Below are 17,635 nucleotides of genomic sequence, written 5' to 3' on the forward strand. Positions count from 1 at the left end.
CTGTGCTGCATTTCTCCAAACCTGATGAAGAAACAAACTTATTTACATCTTGGATGGCTTAAAGGTGAGCACATTTTCAGCAAATTTTGGATTTAAATCTTTGGATTACAGTGTCTGCAAGATGTGTTAATGTAGACAGAAAATAGAAACATTTAATACTTTTTGCATGTAGTTTTCCCCATCCTGTTCTGTTCAAAATATCCCAGATTCCAAGCAATATTGTGTAATATTTTTAGTTGCTCAAAGTCTGTTTGATATTATGATTCATTTCAGTGTTTCCTTGAATCCAAACTTGGATTTGTAGTAACGTAAGCCAAATATGATAATTTGGGCGTACGCGGGTGTGCTTATGGCGAGATCAGAGGCATACCACAAATGCTGCAGGGGATGAATAATTTTGGAGTAATCCTTTGTTTTTTTGACCCAATTTTTCAGCCCCTAATTTTCACCAGCGCTCTCGTCTGACATTTGATCTAGGATTTACGGCTCTTACCAGCAAAGACTGCTGCTGATCTTGAATTCTGCTGCCGTATCGATCTGCATCGGCCTCTTCGTCGTTCACCTAAAAATAACGTGACAAATGCGTGCGATTTTATTCCACAAAGCGACAAAGAGTTTCTCTTTATCGGTGTTTAATTGGCAGTGAAATAACGGGTCGCGAGCGTTTTCCTGCTCTTCAACTTTGAAAAGCATTACGCCATGCTTGATTTGAAACTTCTCGGATTGCTGTTGTTGTATAAATCCCCAATAAGTGTTTTATTATGACTGGTCATAATCCTCTCGCTCGACCCCACAATAGAGCGGCATCTGCCGCCGAACGAGCCGCGAATCTCTCTGAGTCCTCCTCATTATCTGTGCTGGAGGAGGTGTGTCCTTTGCAGATGTAGCGTGAAATTTGTTTGCACAAAACTCGGAGTCCTAAACCTTTGGGCAGTTTCCTATGAATATTCATGAGGCGCGCAGACGTCACCCTTTCCCCGAGCCGGGCTTGTTATGAATATTCAAATGATGGGAGGTGGCCGTGGCTCCTAACAAGCGCGCTGTCCTCATGAATATGCATGAGGGGAAGGGGCCGCTTTGTAGCGCAACGGAAACCCGGCGTCTGAAACGGGCCGGGACCCTCAGGAGCAGCACCAAACCATCTGGACCTTTTGGTGGCACAATATAACACGCGGCCGGTTATGAAAGCAAGAGCCTTTGTCCTGATGCCACAAGTAGCCCGTTCGTAAACGGCTTAAATGATCTGCTGGTGCGCTTGTGTGTTCAAGGAATAGCGGAAATGCCGATAAACGCGCCATTTGGTGGTACTGAGGGCCGGATTGAGGACAGTAATTGATTAAAAAGATAGCATATACTTTTAAAATATGATTTATTTATATTGTTTATATTTAGTAAGTTCTTAATAAAAAGTACAGAGTGCAGTAGACTTCTTGCTAATTTATTATAAAGTACTATAAAAGAGAATGCAAGTCTGGTAGGGGTCAAAAGTAAGGCGAAATAGAGAAATTCTGGCTTTGATTAAAATTCAATCAACACAAACTCAATTATTTGTAATGTTGTTAAGTGTTTTCTATTGGATATTTGAGCCCTTGTTATTTATGACATATTAGTTTGGTGATTGGTCCACAGGTGTTGTCGATGACATTCATTGGTTGGGTGTGTATTTTAATAATGACTTGTCTTTAATAGTATACATATGCCTGAAGATGGTAGGTGGACCAAAACATTGCTTGTGACAATAAACTTTAATATCTAGCAAGTATTGATAGTGTGCAGGATTGCATCTTTTTATACCTTTGATTTAAACAAAAAAAATCTATTAAAATTCTTTAGAATTATGGAATTTAAATATATTGATATTGATATTTTTTGTATAAAATATATAGATTATATAGATTTTTATATTCTTACATTTTTATATTAATAAAACATTCAAATATAATTTCTATATTTCATATAAAAATAATAAAATTCACAATATATAGTTATTAAAAGTTATAAACTTAAAATAAAATAAGTAAAAACACTTACATTTTTACAATTCTTTAGAATGATGGCAGGTAAATATATATTTTTAGATATTTTTATAAAATACATATACTACTTCTTTTTTAATTTATATATATATATTTTTTTTTGTTTGTTTGTTTTTTGTTTTTTTTTTTTTGGTTTTTTTTTTGGTTTTGTTTTTTGAAATCTAAATGAATTCAAATTTACAGCTGGCAGGTAAATATATCTATATTTTTAGATATTTTTATAAAATACATATGTTAATTATATATATATATATATATTTTTTTTTTTTTTTTTTTTTTAAACACTTGATTCAATTCACCACAGAAATGAATACAGTTTTTAAAGTGAATTCATGTTGCAAAGTTGAAAAAAATTCAATTCAGCAGGCAATAGTTTCATTTTTCAGCTCATTTACTTCAATGTTGATTCAGTCTCAGTACTGCGAAGTTCATCAGTTATGATGTTGATTCTTTGATGTTGATTCAGTATTGATTCAGTTCACCTCACAGAACTCAAAACAGTTGTTTAATACCTTTCTTTGCCTGTTCGTGAATTTGTTTAACCTGCAATGAAACTGAATTTCATAGTATGTCTTTTAAAATATTTAAGTTTCATTCATTTCAGATGCTGATTGTGTGTTTGAAGAGTTCTTGTTTAGTTCATGTTCTGAGTGGATGGACTCGTGCTGGTGTTTCACCCACTCCTGGGCCGATCCGCTGCCGCGTTTAACCGCTGTGTAAGACAGCTTGTTTATGTCACGGCCCCGTCTGTAGTGACCAGGGCCCCTCAGGTTATTTTCCTGGCGTCTGGTGACTCATCCCGGCGTTATCGGCCTCTCGAGTCGTGTTCCTGTCCAGACGGCTGACTATGACAGGACGGCTAACACTCCAGTCATGAGGCTGAAGTGGCGTGCCTGAACCCTGACGCACGCAGGGAACACTTCTGTCCTCGCTCCGCCGTTCGCTCGAGGTTTCTGCGAGTAACACATGTTGTTTTTCAGCCGGGCTCGGAGATGTTAGAACCGTCTCCTGCCACAAAACAACTTGCTTGTGCTTTTGTTTTAAACACTTTGTTTTTGAAATAAGAGAAAATGTAAGTGGTGTTTGTGCATGCAGAAGTTGCTATCACAATGCTAGGATGCTTAGGAGTTGCTGGGGTATTCTGAGTAATCACTTCTTAGAATTAGATTCATGATTCAGTGAATATCTATGGGATTTATTCACCAGACAAACATTTGAAGAACGTCTGTAATGCTTAAGCTGCCTTTTCACTATCCCTGACAAATGACAGATAGAAATGGCATTCATTTCAGAGTAGTGTGGGAGATGCGTTTATATGTGAATGCAGAATTATTTGTGCTTTGGGAGCATTGAACTTTTGCAGGTGGACTGGACATGATGTATTCTAATCAAAACTATATGTGACCCTCGACCACAAAACCAGTTGTTTAGTAGCACAGGTATATTGGTAGCAATAGCCAACAATACATTGTATGGGTTAAAATGATCGATTTTTCTTTTATGCCCAAAATCATAAGTAAAGATCATGTTCCATGAAGATATTCTGTAAATGTTCTACCGTAAATATGTCAAAACGTAATTATTTATTAGTATTATGCTTTTCTAAGAACTTCATTTGGGCAATTTTAAAGGCGTTTTTTTTTAATATTTTTATTTTTTATTTATTTTTTATTTTTTGCACCCTCAGATTCCAGATATTCAAATAGTTGTATCTTGGCCAAATATTGTCCTATCCTAACAGCTTATTTATTCAGCTTTCAGATAATGTATAAATCTCAATTTTGAAAAAATTGACTCTTATGACTGGTTTGTGGTCCAGGGTCACATATATTAAATATTTAATAAAATATATATGAATATTAACAAATAATCTATAAATACATTCAAACTTTGAACACGTTAAACAAAAATGTCCCATTTATTTATTTATTTATTTATTTACGTAATATTGTAATTTTATTTTATAATTAATGCATAATTATTGATTAGCCCTAGAAAACTCATTATGTAAACTTGTAAACTTTAAATATATTTTTGTACAAAAACATTAATCTTTTTAACATTAAACACTATTCTTGTAAAATGAGTGGTTACAAATTATGTGTGAAATAACTATTTTATAATTACTATAAATATATTATTAATCCTTATTTACATAATTTATACAATTATTTTGATATATATATATATTGTAAAATCAGTGGTTAGATCTGAAATTTTTAAATGAATATTGTATTAGTATTATTTATTTACATAATTTTATATACTAATATAAATTATATATATAATATTTAATACTTTCTACGTAATTCTATATGTTGATTAGCTCTAGAAAACTATACTTTTAAACTACAAATATACTAATATATAAACTGTCGATATTAAAACACTTTGTAAAGTCGGCAGTTACAAATTATGTCTGAAATAATAATTTTATAATTACTATTAATATAGCAATAACATTTATTTATATAATATAATATATATTTTTTATAATTTATTATATTTTTTATAATTTATGCATATATAAAACCTTGTATGCTTCAAACTATAAATACTGTAAATATTTGCTCTAAAATGTCCTTTAAACACTATTTTTGTAAAATCAGTGGTTAAAAATGATATCTGAAATATTATAATTATTATTAATATTATATTATTGTTATTTATTTACATAATTCATATAGTAATATAAATATTACAAATATACACTTGTAAAATTGGCAGTTACAAATTATGTCTGAAATAATTATTTTATAATTACTATTAATATATGAATATAATATGTATATATATATATATAGACTTTTTTGCACCAACACGTCAATTTCAAAACACTATTTTTGTCAAATCACTAACTAAATATATATAGTAATAAGTATAAATTTATATCAGAAATAGAAAAACGTGCTATTTTTAAAAAAAATATTTTATGGGAAGTTTATTTGTGTACATTTACAAGTAAATACTATGTAGTCTTTCTATTTCAACTTTGCGTTTAACCCATTGTGTTACTTGTGGTTCCTTTGTAATTAATTGTGAAACTTACTAGCAATTTCTGAGTGAAAATTGTGGAACGGTTGTTCAGATATTCCCAGCAATGCTGGTGCTTACAGTAACAAACACAACTCATGACTGTTTCCAAACAGGTTTCCCAGACACTTTCCCCCTTCTGCAATTGGTCGGGAAAACGTATCGTTCTGCCTGGAAACCGACACCATTGGTTGAAAAATGCATCCAATTACTATTGCAGCAAAACGAGCCGCTATATCAAACTGAACTGTTGAAAGTTGTTCTCCGTCTCTGCAGTGCGTGCCGTTTGGGAACAAACAGGAAGAGCTGACATATGGATCGGCGGTGGGGCCCCGCCAGCGGTTATGACAATGAGGGGCCCAGCTTCGGCCTCTATAGGAAATCCACCTGTTCGGTTTGATAGTATCCCAACACTAAAGTGACAAGACTTGAATAGAGCCCGAGTCCCTCTTCTATGGGATTAAGCGGAATGATATGCCAAGTCCATCTTTTGTGTCCCTTCATAAAACCGCTGTCATGTCCAAAGAAATCTGTCTTTATTCTTTCCCTCGGGATAAAGCGGCGAGCTTCGGGCCGCCGAAGTGCACCTGATGTTGAAAAGAGACGCACAAAGAGCTCGTCTTTGTTCCCCAATATCTGTTAATCGTGGGCCGAGATCTTCGTCTCATCTTGACCCCGAAAGGCAACACGTCGTTTTCGTGCGAACGCGCCTTCAGAACGTGACCGCAAACGAAAAAGAAATGCGTGTTATGGGCGTTTTCCCATCTGCGATTGCTCTGCCCGTTCTTCTGTAGCTTCGTGAAAAAGGATGGAACTGATTTTTGCTCTGTGGGAAAACATGTGTTTATGGGGCGGCGTGTCAGAATCGCTCCAAGCATCTACATGTCAAGTGATAAATGATGGCGCGGGGTCTCCGGGGGCCCGCCGCTGCTGTGTTTGTTGTAAGAGGAGCGTCAGAATGACAAGCCTGAGATGGATTTACTCCGTGATGATCTCAAGTTTATACTGGACTCACTTTGAGATCTGTGTTTGAACAAACGGGCCGTTTGGATTGGCGTATCGAAGCCTTTCTGTTCAACCAGAATGAAAATGTCACACTCGTGTAGTTTAAAGCATTTCGCACTTTCAAGTAGAGTGGACTGTGATTTTAATACTTTAAAGGTTAACAAGGACGTAAAAGGTTTGTGTGAGGAACATTGTTATTGTAAAATAAACTATTAAAAAGCTCATTTTTGGAAGTTAAAGATAAAATAAAATATAAATACTTAAAAATTGAACAAAAAAAAATTCAGAAATTGTAATTGTTGTATTGGAAACTAATTGAAATAAAAATAAATAAATAAATAAAAATAAATGAAATATATCAAAATGCAAAATCACATCGTAAAATTACAAAAACTTTAACAAAATCCGAATAAATATAAAATGGATGAAAAAAGAAACAAATGAAAATTAGAATTGTTTTTGGCAATAATCTGAAAGAAGTATTAGAAGTACTAAAATGATTAAAACTAAGATTAAAATAAATTCAAAATATATTTAAAAAAATAAAAATAACAAAAGTACATAATAAATTTGCTAAATCTTTTTAACTAAAAATTAAAATGAAAACTGATTAGTCAATTCATAATATAAATATTAGATGGAAAACTTAAAAAAACAAAAAACAGAATTGTTGCATTGAAAATTAGATAAAATAATAATAATTCATACTAAAATGATTTAAATTAAAAATAAATAATAATAAAAATATGACGCAAGCAGTTCATGAAATTAAAATGAAACTGAAAATATAAAAATAAAGGCTAATTAATAATATAAATGTTAGATGGAAAAACTTGAGCTTAAAAAATAAAAACAAAAATTAGATTGTGGCATTAGCAACTGTCTGAAATAAGTTTAAATATTAAAATGACTAAAACTATAATTAAAATAAATTCTAAATAAAAAAAACTATAGAAATGACAAAAGGACAACATAAAAGTTCTAAAACTTAAAAAAAAAAATTAAATGAAAACTGAAAAAAAAAGAATTTTATATAAATATTAGATAGAAAACTTATTAGATAGAAAAACAAAAAAATAGAGTTGTTGCATTTGGAAACTACATAAAATTATTAATTAATAATAATTAATCCCAAAATGACTAAAGGTAAAACTTAAATAAAAATAAATATGACAAAAGCACTTCAAAAAACTAAAGTGAAACTGAAAATTTAAATATAAAGGCTAATTCATAATATAAATATTAGTTGGAAAAATAAAACATTTGAATTGTTGCATTAGCAACTGTCTGAAACAAGTAAATATTAAAATGACTAAAACTACAATTAAATAAATTATAATAATAAATAATAAATGTGTGTGTGTATATATATATATATATATATATATATATATAGAATAAATAAAATAATGTAAAAACTGAAGTTAATTCATAATATAAATATTATTAACAATTAACTGAAATAAGTTTAAATACTAAACTGGCTAAAATAAATTAATTAAAAAGAAGTCTTAAGATTACCTAAATGAAAATATTAAAATACATTCTGATTAAAAAATAATTATTATTATAGAAGTTTATAAAAACTTTGTAAATAGATGAGAATAGTGCTGGTGGGGAATAGATTCAATTTAAGTCATAATGGTCTCTTTTGTGCTCATGTTCGATTAAAAAATGACGGATTTAGATGTGATATATTTGATTTACCATTCTTATGCATCATTTTTAACATACTGCAAGATTTGAGAGTGAAAGATTGTCAGTAAATAACTTTAATGTAACTCTTTTCCTCATGCAAACTTATGATGCTTTTAGCATGACAGACCCTGACCATTGTATATTTTTGTTTTAAAATATAACAAGCAACTCAGACTTTCTGCCTAACATCTCATCTTGTGTTTTGCAGGAGAAAGTCACTCATACGGGTTTGGGACGACCTGAAGGTGAGTAAATGATGACAGAATCTTGATTTATGAGTGTTAACTAGGCTTTTTAAAGCGCTGAGCTGGAATCAGGCCTTTTTCAGTATTAGTGTCTCCTGGATGCGGCGGGTAAAAATATCTGCGTTCAACATATTTTGATTACTGAAGTGGAACATTCCAGAAATTCCCTTCCGCAAACTCATAAGGATGAAAAATTCTGGAGTCGCCTGATGACAAACAAACTGTATGCGGCTGCAGACATTTATTAGCAGCAGGAGTTTTATTGCAGCTCTGCGTCTATTGAGGTTCAGTTAATTAATTGTTTTACGGTCGTTACTCATTACTCTGACGGGTTTAAGATGCCCGGCCTTCAGGAACTTCAATCCAGATCACTCACCATATTTGGTATGGTCTATGAGTTTTGCTCTCACGTGATCTTTTCAACACTGTTTCTCTTTTTGTGTTTAAGCTGAGAGACCATTCTGTCCGCTGGAAATAAACTCAAGCTACAAGCCTGTAAAATAAAGTTCAGCTCAGCCCTCGTAGGAAAAGCGTTGCGTTAAAGTCGCTGTGTTGTTTTGTACGAGCGCTGGAACAGGATTGTCAAACTCTGTCCGCGTCATTCAATATTTTTGCGCTCCGTTCAGGGTTCAAGAGACTGTACTGCTTTCAGATTGTTTAGGCAGTTCAGCAGGCCTTTAATCACATCATACACTACTGATCAAAAGTTTTCCTTATTGTTTTTGAAAGAAGTCTCTTCTGCTCACCGAGGCGTTCATTTGATCAAAAATACAGAAAATATTCTTTTAAAATAATAAAGCTGTTTCTATTTAAAAATCTGTTAAAATGGAATTTATTTCTGTGATCAAAGCTGAATTTTCAGCATCATTACTCCAGTGTCACATGGTCCTTCAGAAATCATTCTAATATGCTGATTTGCTGCTCAAGAAACTTTTCTGATTATCATCAATGTTGAAAACAGTTGTGCTTTTTTAAATAAGAATCAAAAGTGACACTAAAGACGTTTATTATACTACAAAAGATTTCAAACAAATGCTGTTCTTTTGAACTTTCTATTCATCTGTGAATGGTTTTGACAGAAATATTGGGCGTATCAGTATTTTCATCACTGACAATAATCAGAAATGTTTCTTGAGCAGCAAATCAGCATATCAGAATGATTTCTGAAGGATCACTGAAGACGAATGAAGCTGAAGAAAATTCAGGTTTGATCATAGAAATAAATTACATTTTAACAGATATCAAGGTAGAAAAGGTCATTTTAAATTATGAAAATATTTTACATTTTTTATGTATTTTTGATCAAATAAATCCAGCCTCAGTGAGCACAACATTGAAAAATAGTAATTATTCCAAACAACTGACCAGTGCATATATATAATTCTGTGTTTAGTTGATTATAGTGTCAGACTCGGGCTTTCTCAGCTCTGATCTGTTGTCTAAACATGTATCACATGTATTTTCCTTAGAGTAATACTCCGTAATGTGTGACTGAGATGTTGTGTGTCTTTCCAAAACATGTAATTTGGCTCCTGCCGACAAACACACACATTCTGCCTCGGCAGACGCACTAATGTGCATGTTTGCCGTAATTGCAGTGGTGACGGATCTGGGATGTTCAGAGCTTTAAAGTGGTAAGTGGTGTTCAGTTTGGGACAGTTTGTAGTTTATTTCCTTAAGTTTGTCCAAAAAAACCAACAAAACAATGTCTATACGACTTGTGCACTATATTGCAGTGTCAGTACTGCAGCTGGGACATCAGTGGCATTAAACACTGGTTCTCATGTGTCTCACAAACATCATTAATGTCCTGACACAACCCAGATTTGAGATTTGCAGCTGACTGGAAGATTTTCAGCTGATTTTACAACTTAAAACTTGGTCTTGTCCTCAGAAGACTTGAGAAGATAAATCTATTTTTATGATGCTTTTATGTTGTTGCTGCTGTTGTCTTCTCCTATTACACACTGAAATTTATTATTTAGTTCAAATAAATCCATCCAAAGTTGCGAATGAAACTTGTGCAAAAAAATTGGCTTACTGCGTAAAACATTTGCAAATAAAGCAGCGTTTCCATCCCATGTGTTCAAGAGAGCAAAATCTTCCTGGGAAAATGGTTTAAAGTATCAGTAATACAATAATAACAAGTTGCTGCAACCAGGAAAACACATTTTAAATAAATTACTTAATTCAGATGAAATGCAATAACAAATGCTGTCATGTTATTTTGCAGCCTGATGTTTGGGAACACAATTGTTTGAAATTGTTCTGGGAGGTAATTATACCAAATCATTTTGATGACGGACCTCCATAAACTAAAACGGTATTTCAGATGGTTTGCAATGCTGGTTAGCCCAGTTAACTAGTCACATGATCTCCTGATCATGAGGGAAAGTCAAAAGATTTTTTGTTGCATCCAGGAACTTGTTAATGTATTTCCATCGTAGTTTATGCACGTTTTCTTACCTAATAAAAATCATCTATTTGAATTATACACTTTAAGATGTTATGTACATTTATCTTACCATTTTCATCCAGTGTTTTATATGCAATATCCCACAATTTCCATAAAATAAGTGAACGCAAACTTGCCTTAGCAAAATACAGTGTCTCTTTATAAATACTAACATAAGAGTTCATGCATTTACTGGGAATCAAGCCCATGACCTTGGCACTAGTTACGCCAAAAAATTTAAATATTGCATAAAACATTTGCAGATAAAGCAGTTTCCTTCCCGTGTGTTTAAAAGAACAAAATCTACCACAACAGTTCATGCATTCTCTGGGAATCAACCCATGAACTTGGTGCAAGTGATGCCAAGGTAGATTCAGTTCTCAGAAGATTGTAATATTGCATAAACCATTTCCAAATAAAGCACTGTCGTTTCCATTCCATGTGTTCAAAAGAACAAAATCTTGACACAATAGTTCATCTACAAACTTGGCATGATTAACACCAAGGTCATATGTTTGATTCCCAAAAAATGTGTGAAAATTGGAATTTTGCGAAAAGGCACCACTTCTATCCTGTGTTGAGGAGAACAAAATATGACACAACAGATCATGTGTTTCCTGGAATCAAACCCATAAACTTAGCGTGAGTAATACCAAAGTGGGTTTGATTCTCAAAAAATTTATGAAAAATTGGAACATAGCGTAAAACATTTGTTAAAAGGCACCATTTCCATCCCATGTGGTCAAAAGAACAAAAACTAACACAACAGATGATGCATTTCCTGGGAATCAAACCCATAAACTTGGTGTGAGTAATGTCAAGGTCATGGGATTGATTCCCAGAAAATGTGTGAAACATTGAAATTTTGCATAAAAGGTGCGAATAAAGGAACAAAATCAACCACAAGAGCTCATGCATTCTCTGGGAATCAAACCCATGAACTTGGCGTGAGTAATGCCAAGATGGGTTCAATTCCCAAAAAATGTATGAAATGTTGGAATATAGCATAAAACATTTGCGAAAAGGCACTGTTTCAATCCCATGTGTTCAAGAGAACAAAAACTAACACAACAGATGATGCATTTCCTGGGAATCAAACCTCAAACTTGCCACAAGTAACGCCAAGGTCATGAGTTCGATTCCCAGAAAATGTGTGAAAAATTGTAATATTGCATAAAACATGCATATAAAGCATCGCTTCCATCCCATGTGTTCAAAAGAACAAAATTGACCAAAATAGTTAATGCATTCTCTGGAATCAAACCAATAAACTTGGTGCGAGTAACGCCAGGGTGGGTTCAATTCCCAGAAAATGTGTGGAAACATGGAATAAGCCTTTTCTAAACAATGCATCGTCGTTTTCATTTCATGTGTTCAAGAGAACAAAATCTACCACAATATCTCATGCATTTCATGGGAATCAAACCCAAAAACTTGGCACGAGTAACGTCAAGGTCATGGGTTACATTCCCAGAAAATGTAAGAAAAATTTGAATATTGCACAAAACATTTGCAAATTAACCACCGTTTCCATCCCATGTGTTGAAGAGAACAAAATCTAACACAACAGCTCATGCATTTCCTGGAAATCAAACCCACAAACTTGGCGAGTAATGCCAAGGTCATGGGTTCGATTCCCAGAAAAAAAAATAGTGAAATTGCAATATTGCATGATCATTTTCAAATAGAGCACTGTCATTTCCATTCCATGTGTTGAAGAGAACAAAATCAAGCACAATAGCGCATGCATTTCCTGGGAGTCAGTCCCCAAACTTGACATGGGAAACGCTAAGGTCATGGGTTCGATTCCCAAAAAATATGAAAAAATTGGAATATTGCATAATGTTTTCATCCAATGTGTTCTAAAGAACAAAATCGACCACAACAGCTCATGCATTTAATGGGAATCGAACCCATGACATTGGCGCTCAAGGTCATGGGTTCGATTCCCAGGGAATGCACAAACTGATTAAGTGCATACCTTGAATGCAATGGATAAAAGCATCTGTTAAATGCATAAACGTGAATGTAAAAGTGACACAAGTTGATCTTGATGCAGAATAAGAAATTTATTTCATAACAGTTACAAAGAACAAAATATTTAAAAGCATTTTTATCTTACATAAGCTGTACAGAGATGGCATGTATTTGACTCTAAATGATTCTGGAATAGACGCTAGAAGTATTAAATAGAAAACTGGAAAAAAAAAACAATTAAAGTTGATGGAAAAATATGAAATATTCCATTTATCTACTGTACAAAACAACAACTTGAAAATGGAATCCGTTCTATTGTACCCTGATACATCGTTTAGGCCTCTTGCGCATTTAAAAAGTATTTTACAAAAGAATCCGATGGCCTCGCCATCTCACAATAGCTAAAATCTTGGCCTCTTTGGTTCCATAATTCGGTATAATACATTTGAACAGAATTCAGTTTCAGCTTCTATAAAAATAACTTTTCTTTTTTTTTTTTTTCAATGGCAGGTTTTTCTTTACTAATAATGCAACTTCAGTGCAAACATTGTAACAACCATCCGCTCAGAGTAGGAAGCGAAAGTTTACATTTCAAGTATTGAAAACAGTTCATAACATGTGGGTCATCCGGTGTAGGTCACTACTATACATTGCATAGCTTGTGCGGCACTTATTTCAGAGGAATCGTGAACGAGGCGCGCCACTTCGCCTTCGAAGGCATTTTTAAGTCTGCAAGTGCTTTATATTGTGCATTTACGGTATTTTTTTGCAAGTGCTGTCCTGCACCATGACGTAACTGAAGAGTTTGGCAACTCATGACGCTTGTGTTTCAGAAGCCGGCCTTGTTGCATGAATAATCACAACCCGAGACATAGCAAGACATGCCTCATGATTTATGAATGGACCTCATGTCTGTTGAGAAACCCGAGGATTATTGCAGCTCTTTGCAGATGTTCGTTGAAGACGGATGCTCTCGAATGGATTGGTTGTCACTCAGTGGACTCAATGTGGGAAGTGCTGGCGTTGTTTTGAGAAGATGGTCAGTGCTTTTCGGGAAGGTACGCAGATATAAAAGTCTTTTGAGAAGATCACCCCTCCTCTTTCCATTTTTAAAGAGAAGAACCAAACTACACTCTTAAAAATAAAGGTTTCAAAAGGGAAGAACCATTTTTGGTTCCCCAAAAACCTTTCAGTCAACAGTTCTTAAAGGGACAGTTCACCCAAAGATTAAAATGTGCTGATATTTGCTCACCCTCAGGCCGTGCAAGTAGGTGACTTTTTTTTTTTTCAGTAGAACTATGATCCTTGGTGATTCGTTGAATGCAATCAGCGGTTGCCAGATTTTGAGAATAAAAAAGCATACCAAGAAACATAAAATTAATACCCGTGGTGCCTGATGATATTATGAGGTCTTATGAAGCAAAACAATCAGTCTGTGCAAGAAACTGAACATTATTTACAACATGTAATCCAGAGCGTCAAGCAAAGAGTCCAGATGTCTGGTTCATAAATGAATCATTCTTTTGAACTGGCTCTTTTTGGTGAACCACTTCACCACATCAGACTGATTCGTCTGAAACAGTTTGCGATTTGAGCACCTCAGATCTATAAGTTACTCAATCAAAACTCACTTTCAGACAAACTGATAGTCACTGCAACTCGAAATGATGATGAATGAACCGATGCAGCGCTTCAGTTCCTCCAACAGTAACTGAACTGAGGAATCAGTTCGACTCAGTGTTTTTATGGTTTCTCATTGTTTATGTAAGAAACTGAGCTGATAAAGATTACTTTATTCACTTTATATGCTTTAGACATGTAAAACATGCATGTTTCACGTTATTATTGGGTGCTTTAATAATATAATTGCGTATATGTTACGTCAGTGCATGATTATGCAAACAAACTTGTTAACTGAATCAGTTCATTGAAATGTATTGTTCAAAAGAATCAGTTCGCAAAAAAGAATCACATTTCTCTGTTTGCCTGAGGCTCTGAATTATGAGTAATAATGATGTAAATAATGTTTAGTTTCTTGCACAAATCGATCGTTTCACTTCATAAGAACTTAATTTATCGGAAGGAGCCATGGGTATTAATTTTGTGTTTTTTGATATGCACTGTAAAAAATAAAAAACACAATTTGTTGAGTCAGCTTAAAATAATTTGTTACCCTGCTGCCTTAAAATTTTAAGTTCAGTCAACTAAAATAAGTTTAGTCAACTTGAAATGTTAAGTTGTACTAAGTAACAACTTAGATATTTGTGTTTGCTAAACTTAACAGATGGGTAAGTAACCCAGCTGCCTTAAAATTTAAAGTTGATTCAAATCAAATATCTAAGTTGTTACTTAGTATAATTTAACATTTCAAGTTGAATAAACTTTTTTTGAGTTGATTGAACATAACATTTTAAGGTAGTCAGGTTACAAATTATTTTAAGTTGACTCAACAAATTGTTTTTTACAGTGTGGGTTTATTCTTCTCTAAAACCAGCAGCTGCTGACTTGATTTTATGAATCACAAAGCACCAAGGTTTCAGCTTAATATCTTCTTTACTGTTTGACTCAAGAAAAAAATTCAACCTTATCTTGGATGACCTGAGGGTCAACAGCAAATTTTAATTTTGGGTGGACTGTCCCTTTAAATCTCATTAAGAATTAAATCTAAAGAACCTTTTTGTCCAATGGATGTTTTTCACTGAACCATTGATACCAGTAAAGAACCTTTGTTTTTAAGAGCGTAAAACAGAGATAAAAGCAATCCCATCCCTTTGACATGACAGTATCGTACAAATCTGTAGACTGGAACTAAATTGCTCGATGATTAAGGAACATAAATATATGTACAAAGATGCGTGGAAGAGTTGGGGTGTGCGTGTGGATTTGTGAGCACGGATAAGTCATAAATATTAGTTTCTTACTATAACATTTTGGAAGTCTCAAGCGCAGCCGCACTCCTCGACGATCATGTTGGGCACGTCCCGTTTGACGATGTTGTATTCGTCGTCGAAGTACAGCATGGACATGGTGCTGAGTTTGGTCGGGATGCAGCACGAGTTCATGGATCCCGGACTCATTCCTCGCATTCGGTATTGGTTCACGACGGCGGTGTGGAAAGACGAAGCCGATCCTGGAACTCCGGCCATGTACGCTGGGCAATTCCCTTCGCAGTAATTCCCAAAGTACCCCGACGGGGCGATGATCCAATCGTTCCATCCAATGAGGCGGAAATCGATGTAAAACTGTTGGCGGCAACACAAGCTGCTGCTTCCGTCGCATTCGAGGCCTCGTTTGCGGATGCGGTGTTTGTTGTCGGCCGCTCTCGCTTGGACCACAAGGAAAGGACGGTGGGATTCGTCGGCCGTGTTTACCAAAATAGGCACGACTCCCATCTTGTCACACACTTCGCACCGTACGTCCAGGTTCTGCCGGCGATCGCCTTTGGCGAAAACCATTTGCACGGCGTCCGTCAACGGAAAAGTATGCCAACCGCTGCGTTTGAGATCCACACGCTTCTCCACCAAGTTCCACTTGCTTCCAAGTCCCGGTTCCTGCGAGTAAACCTTCACCGTGACCTTCCTCCTGGAGCCTTTCTCCAAAACATTAGGCAGAAGTTTGAAGTACAGCCACAGGCTGGCCTGGGACACGTACAGGTTCTGGTTGCCCTCGTTGGAGATCACGAAAAACAGGCTGGTTTTGGAGGTCAGCGACTCGTCTGTGGGATCAAGAGAAGAGAGAAAAGATCAGCGCAGTGCATTTCATCAGCCGTTGCTCAGCTGACTCGGGCCATACACTCCTTGTGAACCCGATGAACCTGGTGAACTCAAGGCCTATAGGATAAAGCCTCAAGACATTAACATTCAGAGAGGGCAGCGAATCTCTAAGGCCGTCTTGAATGGCCCTCTAAACTGGGACCATTTCAACCTAAAGACATTAAATAGTGTTCGTTCTCATGAGATTCTTATTACTTTAGACAGTTAATTTATATATATGTGTGTATATATATATATATATATATATAAATATTTTAAATGTCATTTTTTGTATATATTCACCCATTTTTTATTAAAAATTAAATTAAACTTTACATTAGCATAAAGGCAGAACAAAAATACTACTACTAAATATATAATACTAATATATAATATAACAAAAAATAAAATTATATTTATCATTTTATATAGTCATGTTACAGTAATGAGAATGAGGAGAAATATGCTTAATTTACAAAAATAATGTTACAATAAGATCTTTTTTGTCTTATAAAGCTTTTTTTCTGCACAATATATTTTTTTATTATTTGAAAATAAAATGCGACCCTTGGAAGGTTTTACTTTACTAAATCCTAAATTAAACTTAAATTTAGCATAAATCTGATTTTAAATATTCACATTACAGTAATAAGAATAGGAGAAAAATGTGCTTAATTGTCATAAAATAATGCTACAATAAATAGATCTTTTTTTGTCTTATAAATAAGCTTTTTTCTGTACAATATAATTTTTTTTCTGATTTTAAAATTAAATGCGACCCTGTTCTTGAAAGTTTTCACCCATAATATTTTACCAAACCCTACATTTACCTTAAATTTAGCATAAATGTTATTTTAAATATTCACATTACAGTAATAAAAAAACGGGGAGAAAATGCTTAATTTACATAAAAATAATACTAAAATAAATAGATCTTTTTGTCTTATAAATACACTTTTTTTCTGCACAATATATTTTTTTTCTCTGATTTTAAAATGAAATGTGACCATGTTCTTACAGGATTTCACCCATATTATTTCATCAAACCCTAAATTAAACTTAAATATAGCATAAATTTTATTTTAAATATTCACATTACAATAATAAGAATGGTGGAAACGTGCTTAATTGTCATAAAAATAATTTCACAATAAATCATTATTGTTGTTCTGTAAATAATCTTTTTGTGCTGAATTTAATTTTTTTTAATGAGATTCACCCTTCTAATTTTGTTTAACCTTTTATTTAATAATGAATTTAGAATAAGTTATTCTTTACAATTTATGTAATATATAAATTATTATATATAAAATTATAGAATTTATTATATATATTTAATTTCATATACTCACATTGCAGTAATGAAAACGGGAGAAATTTGATTAATTGTCATGAAAATTATTCAAAAACATATTTATGTTCTATAAATAAACT

General features: G+C 33.7%; 1 protein-coding gene and 1 long non-coding RNA gene across 2 annotated transcripts in view; one reads left to right on the forward strand and one right to left on the reverse strand.

The window, feature by feature from the left end:
- Nucleotides 1-17,635, forward strand: part of LOC127172643 (uncharacterized) — a 20,967-nt gene continuing 3,332 nt past the window's right edge. Inside the window, exons 1-2 of the long non-coding RNA XR_007828660.1 lie at nt 1-64; nt 7,981-8,017. This is a non-coding gene — a long non-coding RNA (uncharacterized LOC127172643). The remainder of the gene's footprint in view (nt 65-7,980; nt 8,018-17,635) is intronic.
- Nucleotides 14,853-17,635, reverse strand: part of LOC127172642 (inhibin beta B chain) — a 13,866-nt gene continuing 11,083 nt past the window's right edge. The window contains exon 2 of the mRNA XM_051121975.1: nt 14,853-16,164. Coding sequence (XP_050977932.1) covers nt 15,389-16,164 — 776 coding nt within the window. The 3' untranslated portion in view covers nt 14,853-15,388. The remainder of the gene's footprint in view (nt 16,165-17,635) is intronic.

Source organism: Labeo rohita, chromosome 11 (genome assembly GCF_022985175.1).
Source record: "Labeo rohita strain BAU-BD-2019 chromosome 11, IGBB_LRoh.1.0, whole genome shotgun sequence".
Taxonomy (NCBI): Eukaryota; Metazoa; Chordata; class Actinopteri; order Cypriniformes; family Cyprinidae; genus Labeo; species Labeo rohita.